Source organism: Neomonachus schauinslandi, chromosome 8 (genome assembly GCF_002201575.2).
Source record: "Neomonachus schauinslandi chromosome 8, ASM220157v2, whole genome shotgun sequence".
Taxonomy (NCBI): domain Eukaryota; kingdom Metazoa; phylum Chordata; class Mammalia; order Carnivora; family Phocidae; genus Neomonachus; species Neomonachus schauinslandi.
Window position 1 is genome coordinate 58507798 of NC_058410.1, and position 22899 is coordinate 58530696.

Below are 22899 nucleotides of genomic sequence, written 5' to 3' on the forward strand. Positions count from 1 at the left end.
AAAAGGAAGCTATTTGTTGCCAAAAAAAAAAAAAATACAAAAAGAGTTTGTTCCAACTGGAGGTCTCTTTCTTCTTTGTCTACAAAACTGCAAAACAATACCCCACTAATGGGTCTTTTGGTTAATGCATATGCAGTGGCTGTTACTAGGTGCTGGGTGTGGGTGTAAAGAAGGAAAGAAAAAAAACTGGTCTATAATCCCCATTTCAAATCAGATTTTTTTCAAGTCAGTTAACTGCAAAATAAAGAGGAAAGGGAATTAAATAGTTACTTAGAAACAAAAGAAAAAATGTTAAGTGGGCCAAGGGAAAAGCTTTTAGCAAATGTGAAAAAAAAAAATCACACTGGCACTGATGATGGGCTACTTAGAAGTGATTATTTCTAATGGAGCAAAGAGGGGCAGTGGGTGCTGTGAGGTGCAGGCTAGAGTCTCCTCAAAGAGACCCTGGGCTTCCTGACTGTCACTTTCTGCTGGGGCCAGGGTTGACTTTCTGTCAAAGCACCCCCACGCCTGCATCAGCTGTTCCTAGGCACAGCCAATTATGAAGTGAAACCATTTGAGGTACCGCTTTTCTTTGTCCATTGAGGATTTTTTCAGGGGCAGTTGAGGACTAAACTGAAATGGAAGCAGACAAAATTTATCTTTGCCTCAAGACTCCCCTCTTGCCCTTACTTTCTCATCCGTGACCCCTCTAATGCTTCAGGAACCAAGGGGACTGCAGACTTTTCCTTCTCCTAGCCAAAGAGAGGAAGATATATTTCTGATCATTCAGACTGACATCTTTACTAATTGGTTTGTAATCTTTCCTCTCTTGGGGATTATTAGTGTTTTAAACCTTTGCTCTTCAGTTGTGAGATCTAAAAAAATTCTGCCTACTCTGGAAGGTTAAAGAAAATTTAAGCATCTCAATTAATTCTAACAATAGAGTCCAGCCTGTTTTCAGGTTGCTTCGGTCAAAGGAAATGGTAATTTGTCTGGATCTCCCAAGAAGTCCTGTTGTAAAGAATTTATCAAGGAGCACTGAATCAGTTTTAACTGTATGAGACATCCCTGGAAGATCTAGGGATGGCAGAAAGGCTCTCCTGGCCTTTACTCCTCTCATCTGCAACCCTAAGGTGTGGTCTCTGTTCAGACTTGGTACAGAGGACCCCCTTGCACCCTCTTCCTCCCATATTATATAACCTCTTTTTCTTCCCTTCCTCAGCCACCTGGTATCAGCCATCAAGGATCCAGGCCTCATACTCCAGGCTTTCTCCCTTGACTCTTGGCTGATACCTGGTTTGATTTCTTTGACTCTACCCTGAAGCATGTTGACCCTGCTGGTACCTTGAACATTTTGTAAACTCATTTGCCTGTTTGCTGTAAATCTTAAGTCTCCAAGTTCATTAGAGGGAGGCTGTCCAGAGTAGTTTAGGAAGGAGACACAGTTCTTTTTTTTTTTTAAAGATTTTTTATTTATTTATCTGAGAGAGAGAATGAGAGACAGAGAGCATGAGAGGGAGGAAGGTCAGAGGGAGAAGCAGACTCCCCGCCGAGCAGGGAGCCTGATGCGGGACTCGATCCCGGGACTCCAGGATCATGACCTGAGCTGAAGGCAGTTGCTTAACCAACTGAGCCACCCAGGCGCCCCAGAAGACACAGTTCTAATAATTTATGAGAATACAGGTAGAAGCTCAGGTATGGCTTGTACTTATATGAGGACTAAAGTGATCTCTGAAAGTCAGGGCTGATTATCAGCTAGTAAACATCTTTTAGTTGTATCAGCTGTTGGTGGATGCCTATGAGGAAATTGGTTGTGAAATATTTTTAATATTACTCCAACCTACTGTGGCCCAGAAGCAAGGTGGTAGAATGGGAAAGCATGGACTTTAGATTCAGCCAGACACGGTAATAATGAAATGTGTGACCTTGGCCAAGTTACATAACTTCCTTACTTCTTCTACGCTCTCTGTGGTTTTTCTGTGCCTCCTGCAAGGCTTAAATAACATGACAGGAATAAAAAATACATATCACAGCTTCTGGAGCTATTTTTATTTTGCTTATTTATTCATTTATTTATTTGTTTGTTTGTTTGTTCGTTTGTTTTTGTTCCAGAACCTGATCTCCTTGGAGGGAAGTAAGAGGGGGAAGTAGTTAGAAAGGAGCTTCTGGAAAAAGAGTGGTTCTGGTGATTATTCAGAACGTGTAGTCCCTTTAGTTCCTATAATTTTAAAAGTGTAATTACTATTATCTCAAACAGTAAACACATAGAATCATAGGTTGATAAACAACCCTTATAGCTTTAAACTCAAGCCTTAGTTGATCAGGTGAATCTCCCCACTGAGGACATTGAATAGCAATGGTACACAGTATCCTGACTCATAACTAAAAAAAAACACTAAAAAATCATTCTAAAGGAAATTTTCACATCTACCTACCAGAGAAATCGAGATAACTCGGTGAAACTATCTCTATACAGATATGAGGTAATAAAGCCTGAAATTTGTGGTTTCTGATGATCTAATAGAACACCAGAGTAGAGCTTTAAGAATCTGATGAATAGTTTATGTATCTTTGGCCTAATTCAAATCTCAAATATGTTCTTCATTTTTGTACCTCCAGAACCTGGAACAGTGTCAGGCATTTAGTAGGTGACTAAAAAATGCTCATAATAGAGATACTGCTCCCCAATCCTAATTGTATTGAGCCTATGTATATTAATTTCTAAGCTACAGATAGACTTCTAAGCCATACTTACCCTGAAGCTACGGTGTATCTTTATTGTAAATCTGCAAAGTAGTTAACAAAAAACAATGCCTAGGAACATACTAGGAGAAGCCAGTGGGTCTTCATCAGGGGTGACGTTGCCTCCAGGGGACATTTGGTAATATCTAGAGATATTTTTGATTGTCAGAACTAGGAGTGGGGAATGCTACTGGCATTTAGTGAGTAGAGGCCAGGGATGCTGCTAAACATCCTACAATGTACAGGACAGCTCCCCACAGGAAAGAATTATCTGGTCCCAATGTCAGTGGTACCAAAGACGAAAAACTCTGACCTAAGCATTGGATATTTGAGACTGGCTCTTAGCACATCACTGTTATATATAATTCTGCTTTCTGCTTCCCATGCCAAATGCTTTATGTACTCATCCATAAGATGTGTATTCCAGCCATTCAGGTAGATTTTCCATTATCTAACTTCACTTTGCCTTCCCTTTTACAATATGGCAGAAGCTTTTCATCTCTAGTAAAAAAAGCAAATGACTTAGTGAGTTGTATGAGGGGCATTATGCATCCTTTTTACAGTGACAGTCTGCTGGTTCAGATATAATCTTTATCTCTGGAAAAGTGGAGATACTAAATGTCATTTACTCATCTCTGCTTATCTCCTATTTTTGTTTGTCTGGCTGCCGTTTTGTAATCTCATAAAACAAAACCATGGCTTAATGTGCACTTCTATAGCCCAGGAGAAAACTTTGGGTCTTCAAAAACATACATAGTGCAAAAGTTGCAAAGATCATATCATACTATTACTTCTGTTTAAAGTTTTCTGCAGACATTAGCACTTCTCCACCTGGAGTTAATTGTCTACATCAGAGCATAGTTATGGAGAGATACACACAGATAAACAAAGACCCTGGATCCTAGTTTGTTTTCAGATGCTAAGTCCCTCCTTACCTGTCAATACATGTAGGAATCTATGTATTTTTGTCATCACCTCTTACTTGAAGTTTGTTGGATTTTCCTTCCTTGTGTCTGTTGTGAGAATGTACGGAGTTGTATTGAAGACCATGAGTCCCAGATTCAACATTTGGGGTTGATTCTGATTCTGACACTTAGTAGTATTTTACCGTGGAACGTTTCTTTACAACTTAGATTCCACATTTGTTTATATGGGAACAATAACAGGCTTGTTGTGAAAATAGAAAAATTAGGAATGTGCTAAGTACTTAGATTGTAACTGTCATGCAGCAAGTTCTCAATAGCAGTTAATGTCATGATGATCAATATTGATATTTATCCCTCATGCATTATTTATGTCTTTCCTTTCTCTCTTCTCTGTGTTATTAGTAATGGGATGATTTCCTCTCCAAATGTCTCTGTTCTCTCCTTCCCATATATTCCTGGTTGAAGATTGCAAACTTTAAGATAATGCTGATAGAGACAGAAATGTAGCAGTTTTAATTACCTGGCAGGAAATTTAGCATATCCTATTACCTAAGAATCTCAAAAGTCATCCTCAAATTTCTGTAGTGATATCGGTGATATTCTGTAGTGATATGTAGTGATGTAGGAGCAGAATATTTACAGAAATGTTGTAAGAGAAAGCAATTTGATATGTATTTTGTTTCCATTTTTTTTTTTCTGGTATAAAGTAAAGTACACACATTTAAAGTGCAAAATGTGATGGGTTTTGACATCATGAAATTATCACTACAATCAAGATAATAAATATTTCCATCACCCACTAAGATTTCCTTATGTCTCCTTGTAATTATGTTTACTTTTTACTTTATCATAAGGCCAAGAGGTAAAAATTAATTAGATTTAGATCAACACAAGTAAATCTTGCACTTTCTCTACTAGATATACGAATTATAATTTAATCATAATTATAATTAAATCACCATGAAAATAACAAAAACTGTTCCTTTGAAATCCAAATGGGACATGTAATTGTATCAGAACATAGGTTCTTGGACCCATAACTGTGTAATATTTACTCATTTATTTACTCAACAAATATGTATGAAGCATCTACTATGAACCAGGTACTGTTCCAAAAGATGAGGACACAGTGCTAAAGAAGATGAATTCCCTGGAATGGCTTACTGGGGAGAAAAGCAATAAACTAAAAGTCTTATGAGAAGAGTAGAAACTTCCAGATTACTTCTTTCTCTAATGTAATGAAAAAAGAAATGGCAGAAAGAGAAAATACTCCCCAGAGCACTGAATTGTGATAGGTTTTTTCACATACACATAAAAAAGAGTTCATAAATATCATTTGTTATGTAATCAGGCTTCAATAACAAAGCCAGATTTTTATATGTGACCCTAGTGTTAGAGACACAGGAGAGAGCAGAAGTGCTACTCATCTTCAAAGTAAGTGTATAGCAACAAATTTTAAAATATTATATTAACATCAAAATTCTTATAGGGACAATAGGACTAATCAAAAACAAAGAAGTTCAGGATTTTTTAGATAATAGTGCAATAAAAATTCATCAACTTATAAAATCAGTTCTATAAAGAAAATTTGCAACCAGTTAAACAAGTCCATATATATATATATATTTTTAAGATTTTATTTATTTGACAGAGAGAGACAGTGAGAGAGGGAACACAGCAGGGGGAGTGGGAGAGGGAGAAGCAGGCCTACCGCTGAGCAAGGAGCCCGATGTGGGGCTCGATCCCAGGACCCTGGGATCATGACCTGAGCCGAAGGCAGATGCTTAACGACTGAGCCACCCAGGCGCCCCCATATATTTTTTTTTTAAAAGAACATGTTTACTTGCTCAGGAGAGATGGGGAATTTTTATATTATGCTCCAGTTTTGTTGAACAAAAGTGGTTTATATCTTAAAGGTATCAGATACTTAAAAATTTTAATAAGCAAACCTTAAAGACAAAACAGATCCTTTAGCATTTATTGTTTAGCTTACCATGTGATACTTATTTACATAATGTCTTACATCAATCTAAAACAACTCTGTTACGTATCGTGTTTTCCCATTTAAGGGAGAAATTGATGGCAGCCAGGTGATACATTTCGGGACAGAAATCTACAGTCTTTTCATTACAAGGTGGGTCATAATATAGCAGTTAGTGACAGAAAAGCTAATCTCCTGAGAGAGATAGCAAGAGTGCATAACTTCAGCAGATGAACATCTATCACAGTTAAGTTAATAATTGACATGATGAATTAAACTTCTGTGTAAAATTAAATATAGTTTGAGAGAGGTAAATATCAAAATAGTTAATGGCCCTTACTTTTTTTGGGGGGGTAAGATTATGGTTGATTTTAATGTTTTCCTTCTTCTCTTTGTTAACTTTTTAGAGCCAATATGTCTTACTTTCTCTACCCAGTCAAGATAGGCTAAATTATGTTGTGATAAAAACAGCCCCAAATCTCAGAGGCCTAACAACATATAAGTTCATTTCTTTTTCCTATAACTTGTTTAACATGGATTGGGAGGATAGCTCTGCACATTGCAGTTACTTCAGGACCTCTGGACACATGCTTATCACCATTCATGGCATGCAGAAGAAAATGTGACATTCATTAGTGGCTCCTAAAACATCCACTAAGAAGTGATTCAGTACTTTTTGCTCACATTTCCTCAGTGAAAGAAAATCACATAACTTTGCCTCACTTCAAAGAGGATGAGAAAATGCAAGCTTGTTCTGTGCCTAAAAGCAGACCCAGAAATATTTGGAAAATAGCACTAATGACTATAAAATCTAATAACTGTATAATTTTCTAAAATGTGTTATATAATTTTTAGGAAATCTTATTTAAAATGAATTAAATCAATTTTAATCCAGTTTATTGATTCCTGGTAACCAACATTTTGAAGCCCAAACTAAAATTATGCCTAGTGTTCCCTAGGGGTGAACCTGCTCATGCCTCCAACTTGTCCAGCGACAGTCTGTAGTCTCAAGTTCCAGGGTTAGCTCTTTCTACAGAGTTGCTTTGCCTCACCTCTCTTACTTCTTAAATGGTTTCTTGGTATGATTTCAGGACATGCCAGACTCTTCATGATCTCTTTTGAACTACTTGTTCTTATTATTGGGCGCCCCTAGTTGACATACCCTGTATTTCAGCCACAGTGGACATGTCATAATGCTACCAATTCACCACACTGTTTCACAGCTCTCTATCTTTGCATTTTCTCTCCTACCTACACTTAATATGCCTTGAGACACACTTTAAATGTCATTTATACTTACTTTCTCTACCCATGTGATTTCCTTGCTCTCACCTCCTGTTTTTTTTTTGTTGTTGTTGTTTCTTTTTTATATTTTATTTAAATGATAGAGAGAGAGAGTGCAAGCAGGGGGAGCAGTAGAGGGAGAGGGAGAAGCAGGCTTCCCGCTGAGCAGGGAGCCCGACGCCGGGCTCGATCCCAGGACCCTGAGATCATGACCTGAGCCCAAGGCAGATGCCTAACCATCTGAGCCACCCAGGCACCCCTCTCACCTCCTGTTTTGCCGTAACATTTTTATGTTACTCTTTTAGTGCTTAGCATACTGTATCATAATTTGTTTGCAACACCACATTTTAAGTACTCTGAGAATAGGAAACGTTTGGTTCTTCTTTGAACAACAAAGTGCTTGATAATGAATTAGTTTATGGACTCAGTATATTTCATCAATATGTAATAAGTTTTTGAAGAGGGAAATAATTTTCAAAATAATAATTAACTTTAACTATGTTTTCAAATTAAATATGATATTGCAGGAGTTAATAAGTGATGGCCTCCCTTCAGCTACCATTGAGAACTGATGAAATGAGGCCAAAATAATGAAGAATGGTAAAATCTAGCTGAAGTACCACATGCACTCTATGGCATCTAAAGTCCATAAAGGTTCTCTGTTAGTTGACTGCCTATCAACTAGGCTCAGAAATTTAAAAATCAATGTTGTATTATTTATAAAGTATACTTTAATATAACTCAGATTTGACTGGATTTAGAAAATCTGAGTACGTTATCCAAATCAATCTACAGATTTAAGGCGATCCCTATTAAAATCTGAATGGTATTTCTTGCAAAAATAGAAAAATCCATCCTAATACTCATTCAGAATTTCAAGAGATCATAAATTTAGGTGTGACTCTGTGAACTGCTTTGGTTGATGAAATGTGAGCAATAGTGTTGCTCATTTTTTAGGTGGAAAAATTTAATTGGCTGGCACTTAATTCTCCAGCTTACCCGTTCTCTGCCATAGCAATTGTGCTATAAGTTCAATGCATCCTAAAATGCTGAGCCAAAATATCAAAGATAGTTGCCCTGGAGAATTATTTAGATTTACAGTAGACCTTACCTTTACGAGACATAAAGTCTTGTTCTATTAAATCGCTGTGATTTGGGGAATGATTTTTCCTATAGCATAACCTCATCTAGTAATTCTCAAACTTTGGTGTACTTTGAAATCATTAGGAAAATGTGTTAAAACACTGCTTGCTGGCCTTACTCCCAGTTTCTGATTTAGTAGGTGTGGGATGCAGCCTGAGAGTTTTTCCCTTTCTAATAATTTCCTAAGTGATCATGATGTTGCTAGTCTAGTGACCACACTTTGAGAATCACTGATCCAGTAAATCTTAAATAATATGCAAATTATCACATTTTGAAAAATACTTGACAGTAAGTCAAACTTGTCAATATAATAGACAAAAGCATACATTTATAGATAAAAACAAAATTAAAAATTTTAAGCAAACCTACAATGATTTTATAGTGATTTAACATTGATAAAATTATCACTTATGAAAAATATTTATTCAGTTGTCTGAACATTTTCACACTGAGTAGTTTTAATTCTGCTGAATATTCTTGTCCTTATTTTAAACAGTCTCAAATTAGATTTAATATGGAGGAAGAACATTTTACCATAAATATAGTAAAAAATTGTCAAGTGTATATTAATAAGATTTAAAATCATCTAGCATTGATATAATGTTTTATAATATCTGTTTCAGCAAATTTATAGTTTTACTTTTTAATTTAACTTTAAAGAATTTTGCAAAAAGTATTAATTGCATGACTAATGATTCTGATTTGTCAATTAAGCATTTTAAAAAATTTCCTGTTCTATTTTTACAATGAACTTTTTATCCTTTTATCCAGTTGAAATAATTGGGTTGGCATTAAAGAAAGAAAATTAAGTCAGCCCTTGAAATCTTAACACTAACTTGTTAATTGCCCCCATTAATTACACAATGAGGAATGACAAGCAATAATTCCCTTTCCTAAAGTATGGCTGAAGGTCAGAGAGCTATCTCATTGGCATTGAGAGACCAAACAAATGATGCAAATTTTTTCTTTTAAATACTATCAGATGTCATTGGAAGCTCAGCCAAGGAACTAAATTAATGTGGGTTTTTTGTTTTAAGATTGATTTATTTATTTTCAAAAGACAGAGAGAGCATAGCAGGGAGGGGCAGGGGGGTAGAGAGAAGCTCAAGCAGGCTCTGCGCTGAGCGTGGAGCCCTACATGGAGCTCAATCCCATGACCCTGAGATCATGACCTGAACTGAAACCAAGAGTCAGATGCTCAACCGACTGTGCCACCCCGATGCCCCCTAAATTAATGTTTTAAACATAATCTTTAAACATCATTTTATCTATTCTTAAAGGAAACAGTACTTATTATATATTAAGAAGTAACATGGCAATAGCAAAAACACAAACAATTCAATTAAAAAATGGGCCGAGGACCTGACTGTTCAGTTTTCAGAGAAGACATACAGATGGCAACAGGCACATGAGAAAATGCTTAATATCACTAGTCATCAGGAAAACGCAAGTCAAAACCACAATTTTATCACCTTACAGCTATTAGAAGGGCCATCACCAAAAAAGACAAGAGAGAACGATTATTGGCAAGAACATTTGGATTATTCATTTGCAATGTAGATAATTTTTCCCCAAATACATTTTACATACCTTGCATTTAAAACAAGATAAACATTTAAACAATGTTGAGTAGGAAACAGAAAACTGTTTTAGAAGGCAGTTGTGTTAATCCATTCAGTATCTAAATTTTTAAAAAGTGTTTCTGATACAGGGTCAATTCATTTTTAATCAAGTATCCAATAAATGATCCATAACATCTTGCAGAAATGGATATGTGCTAGACTTATTTCTCTGCTTCTTTATCTCAAGTCTCATTGCAATTTAAAATGAATGCTGTCTTTTTTAGGGGCCAGTGCTTTAGACCATAGTTATTATAAATAACTCATATTAAAATGAGCACCTATGTTGAAGTCTTTAGAGTGAGGTATTTTTAAAGAAATAACATTGTTGTTATTTTGCTATTAATTTCTAAGGCATCCTAGAATAGTCAATAATGGAACATATACATATAAAACTACATATGCACATATACAAATATAAACACATATACACATATAAAATAAGTGCTAAATATCTCAAAAATCTTCAGCTTCCCAAAAATCCTTCTCTAAACTAAAAAAACAAAACAAAACAAAACAAAACAAACAGCAATGCAAATCTTCCTTGCTTTGAAATTCTTTATTTCTTTCTCCCTTGATGCTTTTTTTCCTCCTTGATTTTTGTCTGAAACACTCTTAGCTTCAGATATTCTCATGGCATATTTCCTCAGCTCATTAAAGTCTTAACTCAAGTGTCACCTTCTGAGTAATGTCTCTTCTGACAACCCAACTTAATATTGTAATACTCACTCCCTTGCACTCCCTATACATTTCCTTGCTTTATTTCTCTCCATAGCATTTACTACATTTGATACAATACAATATATATATTTATTTTGTTATTGTTTATCACCCTTTACTAGAATACAAACTCTGCAACTCAAAGAATTTTTATCTATTTGTTCACTCTTGTATCTCCAGTACCTAGAATAATGATGACACATAGTAAATGTTTGATTATTATTTGTAAACTAAATAAAGGAATAAACAAAATAAAACAAGAAGAGACAAAAAAAAATAGATGAATTAATTATAAAATATTTAAAATTCTCATGCCCAGGAAAGCATCACTCCTGCATGAATATGCTGAAAATAAGATTTACTACAGAATTGATGATGAATTATTTTATCAACCAAAGTCTTGCATCATACAAAGAACAGAATTATCAACTCACATGGGTAAGAGTGAGGGAAGTTTACTTCACATTTATACTTTGTAAGAATATTTTAAGGTGCATCCTGAAGGTGGTGAATAGATCACCAAATGGGAAGGGCATATCAGGCAGAGAGAACAGTTTGTGCACAGCAAAGAGACTTGAAACAGCAAAGCATGATTGGTAAGGGGGAAATAAATTACTCAAGGAAGGCTGTGGCATAAGTATTGAGAGAAGAAATACCAGGAAAGCAAAATCAAAGAGGCATGAGAATGACAGTGACAGAGGCTGCATGTGTCATGCTGAGAAATTAGAACTCATTCTTCCAAGAACCGAGGAGTCACCAAAAAGTGTTAAGTCTAGGAATGACATCACCAGATTGTCATTTCAAAAAAGACCATTTTGTCTGCATCAGATAGATGAACTTAAATAGGGTACCAGGTAGAACATGGTCAAGGCTGTATATAGTAAGTGTGTTAACTAAGACAGGTGGTGGGAATGGAGAATAGAGTTAAATTTGAGAATTGCAAGATAAAAATGAGAAGGATTAAGTAATCTATTGGAAATGAGGGATGAGAGGGGTGCCTGGGTGGCTCAGTCGGTTAAGCATCTGCCTTCGCCTCAGGTCATGATCCCAGGATCCTGGGATCGAGCCCCGCATCAGGCTCCCTGCTCAGCAGAGAGCCTGCTTCTCCCTCTCCCTCTGCCTGTCGCTCTGCCTAGTTGTGTTCTCTCTCTATCTCTCTGTCAAATAAATAAATAAAATCTTAAAAAAAAAAAGGAAATGAGGGATGAGAGAAAGACAAGAATCTAGCATGATCACTATGGATGTGGTTGAGAAACCCAAGAAATAGAGAAAACCAGGAGAAAGAGCAAGTTTTGGAGTAAAACAATGAGTTTGGGTTAGATGTGTCTCTGAGACATCCAAATAAAGATGATCAATGGTGGCTAGATCTATGAGTATGGAACATGGTAGAAACAACTGAAGGTGTAGATCAATTAACTATAGAATAGAGGCAGAGGAAGGTATGGGTCAGAGGAAAAGCTTTAGGGAGAATGAAGTAAATAAGCAGAGAACAAGACTGAAAAAAAACTTGAAATATCAGTTTTTTAAGGAGCAGGAAAAGAAAAGGGAGTTTATGAATATAAAAATGGAATAAATGGCCAAAAGGAAAGAGGTAACAAGGAGAGAATGATAGCACAGAAACCAAAGTATGAGAGTTATTTTTTCCCCTGAAGATGGAGTAGTCAGAATTGTCAAGTGCATCAGAGAGATAATACAAGCACTCTCCTTCTCCCTATGCTGCATAGAGAAGGAGACAAACAACAGGAAAAGGCTAGGGGAAAAGTAACTACCAAGAGGCTCAAGCCAGATTTACCACATTCCAGATTTAAATTTAGGAAAACTAGCAGTGTCTATCACCAGGGAATTATTCTCACTTTATTATTATTATTTTCTTCTTTTCCAATGAAAGCAAATTCTGCTGATCACTGGGTCTGGTATAAGACCTGTTCCTTCTATTTCGTTAGACCTGCATATATGTAGGAATATGAATTGTGTGATTGTTGTGGATTAGAAATTTTATTTTCATGTTTTAGGGTTGGCATAGATCTTAAAACCTAAGAAAAATTAATTCTTTGAACATGTTTAAAAATATTCACTGTCATATAATCAGAGCCCAAGTAATAATATTCCAAATAATTTTTATGCTTGCTTAAATAGGAATAAAGAAACTATGTTCAAGCAAAACCAACTTTGTGGAAACTCTAATATACCAAGCTATGTAATCAACTATGTCCAAATAATTAGGCTTAACTCATAATTGCTAATTACATGTGCACTTTGAATTAAAGAACTTGAAGTTTTGTACTTAGATTGTACAACGTATAATCATCTTAGATCCAAATTACCCCACTTCCTGAAATAAAATTGAAAATTATTTGGTTATAAATTTTATAATACACAAATTGTCATAGTATTGAAAATTAGTGTCTTCCAGGAATATATATTTTCATATTAACTTATTCTCTTGAATTATTTTATTTTATTTTATCCTATTTAAACACAGGTCCAAGATAAAAAAAATTACTATTAATTGATTTTACATTTTATTAAACTAACTCCAAAAGCACACACAGATGTATCTGGAACATAGTCTATACATATACTTCATCCAAGTTAATAAATTTAGTGAAGAAAGTATTTCTGCTTTTCTTTAGGATAAGGACATTTTTTTCTATATTCATATCATAGAAATTACTCAAAGATCAGCCTGTTAAATATTATAATCCCTTAAAAAATGACTGATTTCAGGGCATCTGGGTGGTTCAATCAGTTAAGCATCTGCCTTCGGCTTGGGTCATGATGCCAGGGTCCTGGGATCGAGCCCCGCTTTGGGCTCCCTGCTCAGCAGGGAACCTGCTTCTCTCTCTCCCTCTTCCCCTCTCCCCTGCTCATGCGCTCTCTCTCTCTCAAATAAATAAAAAACTTAAAAAAAAACTTAAGACCTTTAAAAAAAATGACTGATTTCCTTCATTAATTAATTTATAGGCTCTCCCTTAAATTCTCCCCATGTCTATATTGATCTCCATGACTGCCTACTCACTAACATAACTGAATTTTCTTGTACCATGACCTTGTTTTTTGGCAATTTTTTTATTTCCTCCCACCACAAAGAATTACAAATGACGGGCAGAACAAAACGGCAATGAAAGTATCATATGTCCATTTTTTTAAAGATTTATTTATTTATTTATTTTAGAGAGGGGCGGGGAGGGGCAGAGACAGAGACAGAGAGAGAGAATCTCAAGCAGACTCCCTGCTGAGCGCGGAGTCAGATGCAGGGCTTGATCTCAAGACCCCCAGGTCATGACCTGAACTGAAATCAAGAGTTGGATGCTTAACCAACTGAGCCACCAAGGCACTCCCACATGCACATTTGAAAATTCCTGTTTCCCAAGATGCACTTACGATACCTCCAACACCAAATGTACCCTACCCTCTCTGAAATCTCTTTTTCTTGTTTTCCCCTTTTAGATAAATATGCCAATGATTAATAGCCCAGACCAGAAACATAAAGGTCATTCTTATTTCTCTGTCTCCATCACTCCCTCCTCTTATTTACTTACTAAATCCTACAATCTGTATCTCCTATAACTTCCTAAAATTCTCTACCTCAATAGCATTCCATCAAAAATTCCTTAAGTAAGGTTGTCATCTTTTTTTTTTAACTTGATTAATTTAGAAATTCTCTTGCTTCTGGTCTTGCCTTATTCCCCACCATATCCCAATAGCCCTGATATGTTCTCCACACTATAGCCAGAGAGCCTTTACCAAAAATAGTTCTGACTGTGTCATTCCTTTGCTTAAAATAATGACAACAAAATGAACCAAACCAAACCAACTAACATTATATGACAGTATGCAATTAAACAGAGTGTGTTCTGAAGTTGACTGCCTAGGGTCAAAACCCAGATCTACCATTTACTTGCTGTGTAACCTTGGGCAAATTATCTCAACTCTCTGCATCTAAATTTTCTCATATTAAAAAAGAAGTGGGGTGAGCGCTGTGAATTGTGCAAGACTGTTGAATCACAGATCTGTACCTCTGAAACAAATAATGCAATATATGTTAAGAAAAAAAAAAAGAAGAAGATAGCAGGAGGGGAAGAATGAAGGTGGGGAAATCGGAGGGGGAGACGAACCATGAGAGACAACGGACTCTGAAAAATAAACTGAGGGTTCTAGAGGGGAGGGGGGTGGGGGGATGGGTTAGCCTGGTGATGGGTATTAAAGAGGGCACATTCTGCATGGAGCACTGGGTGTTATGCACAAACAATGAATCATGGAACACTACATCAAAAACTAATGATGTAATGTATGGTGATTAACATAACAATAAAGAATTTAAAAAATTTTAAAAAGGTGGGATTAATAATTCCTTTTTCCTAGAGTATAGTAAGGAGTAAATAGCACATAGCCATGACATTTTCATTATTGTGAGTTTTAAGCCACTATTATGTGGGCTCTATGTGGCACGACAATAGTCCTCTAAAGTATGTATTATCTTCACTTTACAAATGCATCAACTCACACTTTTAAAATCAAGTAACTTGCTGAAAAGTATACAACAGAGCCAGGATTTCAATGCAGAATGTTTTGACATCAAAGACCACAGTAACCATGATAGACCAGGCTACTAGATGTCCCTCTCTCTATGTTCTTTTTTGAGTTCATAGGAAGGAAACTGAATAGGTATATGCCCATCTCTAAGACACACTCAATGGTGGTTTGGGAATCAGGGTCATATCGTGCAAACATGATAGATATTGCTATAGCCATGCAGATATCAGGGCAGAGGGGGAAGAAAAGTCAGAGTGGTTAGTAAGAAAGCTCTTTGTGATTTCTCCTATGTGGGCCTTTTATAAATTCTCCCTCATTTTTCCTCATCATCCTTGTTTCTGAGGCTTAGTCATAATTAAGTTCTTTCATGTCCCTGAACACTAGCTCCCTCAAGCACCATCACGTGTATACATTTTGCGCCCTTTGGCCTCTTCTCTATCTGAACCATTTATACTTGTCCTTCATGAAAACTTCATGGTAATGTCACCTTCTCCAACATTCTCCTCTACCTTTACCAGGCACTGTAATACCTTCCTCTCCTGAGCTACCACAATATTGTTTTCTTGTCTCTAACTGCACTTGTTACACTGTAATAATGCCCTGATTACATGTCCTCTCTCTCCCTCACTCTACTCTGAGCTCATGGACACAAAGTTTTTTCTATAATACTGACCCTATGCCTAACATACCACCTGGTATACAGAAGATGCTTGATAATGACTGCTTAAATAAGTAAATGAATAAATATATATATTTAATTATATTTGAAATAGGATATAAGCATAACTCATGCTAGCTGTCTTATAAAACTTTTTAAATGATAGAAGAAATCATGTCTATATATTATTTCTGAAAATTGTTGAATCTATTTATTCAATGCAAGTACTAAAAAGCAACCTAGGGCGCCTGGGTGGCTCAGTTGGTTAAGCGACTGCCTTCGGCTCAGGTCATGATCCTGGAGTCCCTGGATCGAGTCCCGCATCAGGCTCCCTGCTCGGCAGGGAGTCTGCTTCTCCCTCTGACCCTCCCCCCTCTCATGTGCTCTCTCTCATTCTCTCTCAAATAAATAAATAAAATCTTTAAAAAAAAAAGAAAAGAAAAAGCAACCTAACCTAAACTGACCTTAGGCAGACCACTTAATCCATTTGAGTTTCATTTTCTAAACAATGGATATAATAATACCTCTTTAAGCATTCATTCCTTAAATATTTATTAAGGTACATTCATGAGCCAGGTAATACCTAGGTGCTGATAACAAAATAGTTCATAGCTTTAGGGCTCATTCTGCTCAGATGTGTATTTGATCCAGTGTAAAATATAGCCAAGAAAAGTCATTCATAATGTGATGAAGGTTCTCATGGGTGAGGGTCAGGGGTAGTACCAGCTGCTGGGATGTGTTGGAGGAAACCTACTCCAGCCTTGGGACCCAGGGTTGAGGTAGACTTTCTTTGTGACATCTAAGGCAGATGGTATGCATGAGCATGTATGTGTGTGCATTTAGTGGACAGGAGGAGTGGGGACCAGAATGAGAACTTCCTAGGTGAACAGAATAGGATATTGGGCAACTTGAAAGAAGTTTAATGGCTCATCTGAAAAGACATAAGCGAGGAATTCAGACTCAAATGTCACAGGAGAGCTACAGGAACTAGGTCATGTCAGGTCTTACAAGGCTCTTTAAAAAGTTTTGACTTTATCCTTACAGCAAGGAGAAGCTATTAATAAGGAGAATGGATCACAATTGCATTTTTAAAAAAATACTCTAACTGCAGTGTGGAGACTGGATTAGTGGATGCAGACTTGAAGTAGGGGGGCCAGTTAGAAGGCTGTTAGTAATAATCCAGGTGAGAGATGATGGTGATCTTGACCTAAGAAGTGCTAAAGAGGATAGAAGAAATAAATTTGAGAGATTATAGAGGTGTAGCATTGACAACTGTTAGAGCCTGATTGATTGAGGGGCTTGAAGAAGGGAAGAAATGAAGGAAGATATTCAGGTTTCTGTCTTAGGCTGTTGGTGGACAGAAGAGCCAGTCACTGAAGGAAGCAGGAATGGTGTGATGATAACTTACTTCCTTTGGGACTCATAGAACTGTTTTGATGATTAAGTGAAATAGTTTATATAATAGCAACTATCACAATGCCTAGTGCCTTATAGCTCTTGTCTGTAGTTATTTTCATTCTATTCTCCTCATTTCCAAAGTTGTACCAGTCATTTAGTAGCAAAATTGGGAATAGAATTCCAGGCTTCTGTTTACCAGTCCAGAGTTCTTTGTTAATGGACTGCTGGTCTATAAACAAAGATGAAACACAGGGATTTTAAAGCAAATATTCAGAACTTATCCTGGAATTGCTTACTAGCTGACAGCTATCCAACTTATTTTTAGTTTATATTTAAAGTGAATCATATGTTCCAAAATGACTGACAGAAACACAGCTTTGTTTCTGAAGCCAATTCTTCTCCATCATTTTTGGACATCATTCAGAGCTGTAACAGACTTTCAGGGTGTTTAAAAGCATTCATCCACGACAACAACAAATGCTAATTATCATAAAAAATAAACAGCTCCTGTTAACATCATTCTAAGAATTTCTCCTACTCTAGCACCATATTTCATCTATCATCCCATCTGTTTTGGGGGTGGGAACAAAGATTGGATGAAAGTATAATTATCATGTATCAAACTGGACAACACAACAAAATAGAAATGAGTATAAATGGGATGAATAGCATACATAATAAATAAACCTGGAAAGGGAAAAAAGAAATGTAAATAAAATGGCACAGTGTGTCCTGCAGTAAATAGCAGATACCTAAGTCCATTATGGAGTCAATAATGTTTATCTTGCTAAGTATGAGGTGGATTTTTCCCCATTTCAGTTCATAGTCCTTGCTATAACCAGATTTCCTCCCACATGATCAAATAGACATCTTGTTCACTTGGGAAGTTTACAAATCCTCTCTGTTGAATTCTATTATTAAAATTCCACCTTGAGACTTTTAAACATACCTGAAAAGAAAAAAAAAAAAGTCTACTTCCAAATATTTATGAATACATTTGAAAAGGGAATCTTAGGGTCAGTTCTATCTTATAAAAATATCAAGAATAGACACATTCTCAAAACTTTGTTAAATTAAAAGGGACTAGGGTGCCTGGGTAGCTCAGTCAGTTAAGCATCTGCCTTTGGCTCAGGTCATGATCCTAGGGTCCTGGGATCAAGTCCAGCATCCGGCTTCCTGCTCAGCGGGGAGTCTGCTTCTCCCTCTTCCTCTGCCTCTTCCCCGGTTTGTGCTCTTTCTTGCTCAGTCTCTCTCTCAAATAAATAAATAAAATCTTACAAAAAATAAAAAATAAATAAATTAAAAGGGATTACAAGGGCGCCTGGGTGGCTCAGTTGGTTAAGCGACTGCCTTCAGCTCGGGTCGTGATCCTGGAGTCCCGGGATCGAGTCCCGCATCGGGCTCCCTGCTCGGCACGGAGTCTGCTTCTCCCTCTGACCCTCCTCCCTCTCATGCTCTCTGTCTCTCATTCTCTCTGTCTCAAATAAATAAATAAAATCTTAAAAAAAAAAAAGGGATTACAAGTGGCCAGTTGCAGAATCAATTAGCTCATTACAAATATAGTAAAAACATGAACAATCACATATCCCTAAATAGGAATTAGAAGCTCAGCCAGGGCCATGACTTTGTTTTATTGGCATAAACACGTCTGCACTGGTCCCTGGCATGTAGTAGATGCCTTATCAATATATTTTAAATTACATATTTCATGAAAGAGAGCAATTATAAGCTCATATTCTCCTCGGAGTACTTTTAAAGTACACCTACTCTACGAATAATTTTGTAGTGACTCTTAGTATTAATATTTAAATAATCAGGTTTTAGAATCTCCCAAGTATCTATGTCACTTTTAAAGTGAGGAGTATGGCAAAGTTTCTCTTAAATAGTAACAAACTATTTTAATAAATTTAATCTGAGGTCAAGTTTCCATTAAAAGTATATATACTGAATTAACTAATTACATTTATTTCTCTATTTAAATTTGCTTCAATGATATAAATGTTTAGAATATTATTTAGAGCAAAAGATCAATTACATATGAAGCTGTGCTTTACCAAATTGTGATTTTATTTTGGTCACAAATCCCATTATCTTTTTAGTCAATCACTCAAGCATTACATACATGAAATAAAAATGTCACAATACACACAAAAACAGAATAGTGAAGAAGGTGTTATATCCATCAACATTTTGAACACTTGCCAATATCCTTTCTACCATGAGGAGTTTTAAGATAATAAGAAATAAATATAAATATCACATGTACAACATACACCTATATGCATTCATGTGTGTATATATACTATGTGTGTATGCATGTATCTATGAAGATATGTGATATTTGGACAACATTCAACTGAATTAAATCAGAGGGATTAGGGAAGTAAATAACCCATGAATTCACAATGTGTGTGTGTTCATATTTACACAGTTCTGTATATGACCACTCATAAAGAGTTACGGACCAATTTGTAACTGAGGATTCCCTGGACCATCACATTATAACACCCCCGAAAAGCCATTACCATTTATAACCTGACACAGAGAACTTTATCAATGACAGAAAAGTAATGATTTGGGAGTAAAACATCATACAACAAACTTAGTAAGTCTTATTTGAGTTAAAAGACACATCAAAGGTACTTACTAAGTTATTTTTTAAGGGCTTTTATTTATATTTCTAAGTTAAAATTATTTATGAACATTTCATTTTTTTTAAAATCAGAAAAGTGAAATTACTCTATTAATGTGTATTGAAACTCACTCTTTCTTAGCCTAATGAAAATCTTTTTCAAATTATAATCATTATAACCATATACTATATATTTACTATATATTATAACTATATACTATAACTCCCTGTTCCCTTGTCCTCCTGGGAGAATTCCTATCTGTCTGTTTGGTCAATTTTATGGGTAAAAGGACTAATTCCTGCACATAGTTCTAAATCTTGCATGCATGAACAAAGTGTGCTACTAGATTACTTTGGGAGAATTTAAATTCAAATGAATTTCAATTTTTGTCTAAACATGAAGGTATAGTGAAATGTCTTAGAATAAAATATTATTTTCACATTCTGTTTTAAAGAGCACTATTTGGACCATTGATAAACATCTTAATGCAAAATTCTTATCACTGTATAATAACCAAAATAGTATGAACAACTTCTACCAATATAACTGCCAAGGAAAATAAATACTTTATTTTTAATGTTTACTTTCATATATTTATCTATGAGACTTGTTTTTAATTCAAAACAACCACTTATATATAAAAATAATAACATACATTAAAACAAGAAAGCACAACCTCTAGCCAGCAAAAATTCATTAAAATATTCATCAAAGACACTATAATAAATACCACTTAGAAAACTCTATTTTCCAAGTCCCTAAACTGTGTCTACACATAAATAGTTCTAAAAACTTTGAGTATTTCGATAGGTATTACATTTTTTCAAATTTGAGAAAAAAAATTTTTAAACTTTAACATGCTATACAGATATAAAAATTATTATTTTTCATACACATTTTTTTGCACATAAATACCAGAGAAAACGTTAAGGCAAAATCCTGACTTTCTTGATAAGTTTCACTAATGGACAATCATAAGAATTTACTTTGGGAAACTATCCTGAACCTAACAGAAGGATTCTTTGAATAAATATTTCAATATTATATTTCATGCTATTTTATCCTTCATCCAATATTATAGTTCATGCTAACTGATCCTTCACAGGAAAGAAAAGCGCTTATCTCACAAATACAGAGAGAAAGTATGTGATTTAGCTGTTCTTTGGATGTGTGAAATTAGTGTTGATGTTTGATTCCAAACGTCTTTCCATTCCTTGCCTTAATTTAGAAAACCAAATGAGAACAAGTAAGAATCTTGAATAAGTTTCAGAACATCACGCGTATTTAAAGCATAGCCCTGAAGGCTACTGATTTTTCTTACCAGTGCTGTCATCATACACAACCGTGACGGTTTTCCACTTGAAGAACTGCACCAAATCCAAAATGGCACGGCTGAGGGAAGAGAAGTCTGGGTAAAGACTGACATAGAAGGAATCTTTGTTGTCTGACACCTGGTGCTTCCAGCGGGTCTGTATGTGGGGAACCCCCAGAGCGTTGCAGATGGACTGCACAGCATTTGCTGAAGAGCTGTGTGAGGGCCCGAAGATGGCAGCTACCCCAAGAGACAGCTGATCGCAGGCTGAAGAGGAGACAGAAGTCTGTCAGTATTGAGGAGAGATGCCAGCTTGCCAACATTATCACATTATTATTGTAAGCCTAAAGGTTTATCCTGAAGATTTTGTTTTCCTTACAAATCACATCTACATTTAGATAATTTTCATATTTTGTCGAACTCCAAACATTTTCAGTTTGTTAGAAGGGAAATTCTCCCAGACATCTGCAACTCAATGTTCAAATAATTCTACAAATAACATCAAAAGAGTGACAGAGGAAGAATATTCTAGAATTTAAGAAGGAAGCAGAGTGTTCATCTTGCAAAAATAGATTATAGTAGGGAGTTGGAAGAATAGTGTTCCTTCCCAAATTCACTGACCATCCTCTACAACTTCAAATTCTTAATCAGAAACCATTTGGTTCCTCCTCACCATCTAAGAAGCCAGGGCCACACATTGCTAAGCTAAGTATTTGCACATATCTGATGATATAGGTCAAGCTATGTGTACAAATACCCATTCAGAACCTGATATGGCTCATCAAGGGTGATTTCATATGGATTAATCTCATTGCATAGAAAGAATAAAATCATTAGATAAGTATTTAAACATCTTTATTTACTTGGCTTTTGTATACTATAGGTCTTTTATATTGTTCTAAATTATTTTTTGAAGTTTATATTCATTCACTCATAAGAAATTTTATTCACATCAGTAATAATTACAGTTACCAAGAGAGGCATAAACAAAGTAGAAGCTATTCAGATGAGGATAAATTATGATAGGACTTCAATTTCTTTTTTTTTTTTAAAGATTTTATTTATTTATTTGACAGAGAGAGTCACAGCGAGAGAGGGAACACAAGCAGGGGGAGTGGCAGAGGGAGAAGCAGGCTCCCCGCCGAGCAGGGAGCCTGATGCGGGGCTTGATCCCAGGACCCTGGCATCATGACCTGAGCCGAAGGCAGTCACTTAACGACTGAGCCACCCAGGCGCCCCAGATAGGACTTCAATTTCTATAAGGTCCTCCAAAGCAACTAGGGAATTTGGGCCTAGAAAGTAAATAATTATTGGAAATGTGAAAATCACCTTTAATATTTAAAGATCTGGCCTATTAAAGAGGCTTAAGTTTGTTTCATTTGGCCAGAAAACGAAGAATTAGGGCAAATGGCTAGAAGCGTCTCATAAATGTTGACACAATTTAAATTAAAAAAAAAAAAAGGAAGTAGAAAATATCCAAGAAAGGAAGTCTGTTCCAAGAAGCAATAGTTTACCCATCCCTGCAAATACTTAAATGGAATAAGGAGAGTTATTATTGGGATTTAGGCATCAGTTAGGTGTTTAGACTAAATCTCTCCAAAATATAATTCTACTGTGTGAAATTTTCTGATATTTTCCTTCAGAGATTTTGCTGCACAAAACACAATGTGATGGAAGGATTCTGAAGCATAGACATATTTAATAAGTAAATAAATGATAGTTGAAAAAAACTCATTTGTTTAAATTTTCTTCAAAAATTCCAGTATGATCTAGTAAATTTTTTGAATATGTAGATTCTTACTTTTAAAATAGTGATTGGATTTCTGAATCAGTAGTAAGGTTGGAGCTTGAAATTTTTCACTAACATGGATTTTAATTCGTATACATTAAGAATAAAAGATCTTCCTTTACCAGGTTTTTGACAAGTCACAGATCAAAAAAAGGTAAAAACATTATAGTAGTTTA

At 35.7% G+C, this 22899-nt stretch overlaps 1 protein-coding gene across 2 annotated transcripts in view; it reads right to left on the reverse strand.

The window, feature by feature from the left end:
* The window catches only part of GRIK2 (glutamate ionotropic receptor kainate type subunit 2), a 666284-nt gene that overhangs the window by 404768 nt on the left and 238617 nt on the right, over positions 1 to 22899 (reverse strand). For both annotated transcript variants that reach the window (XM_021693614.1, XM_021693616.1), the window contains exon 3: positions 20944 to 21201. In XM_021693614.1, the coding sequence (XP_021549289.1) occupies positions 20944 to 21201 (258 nt within the window). The remainder of the gene's footprint in view (positions 1 to 20943; positions 21202 to 22899) is intronic.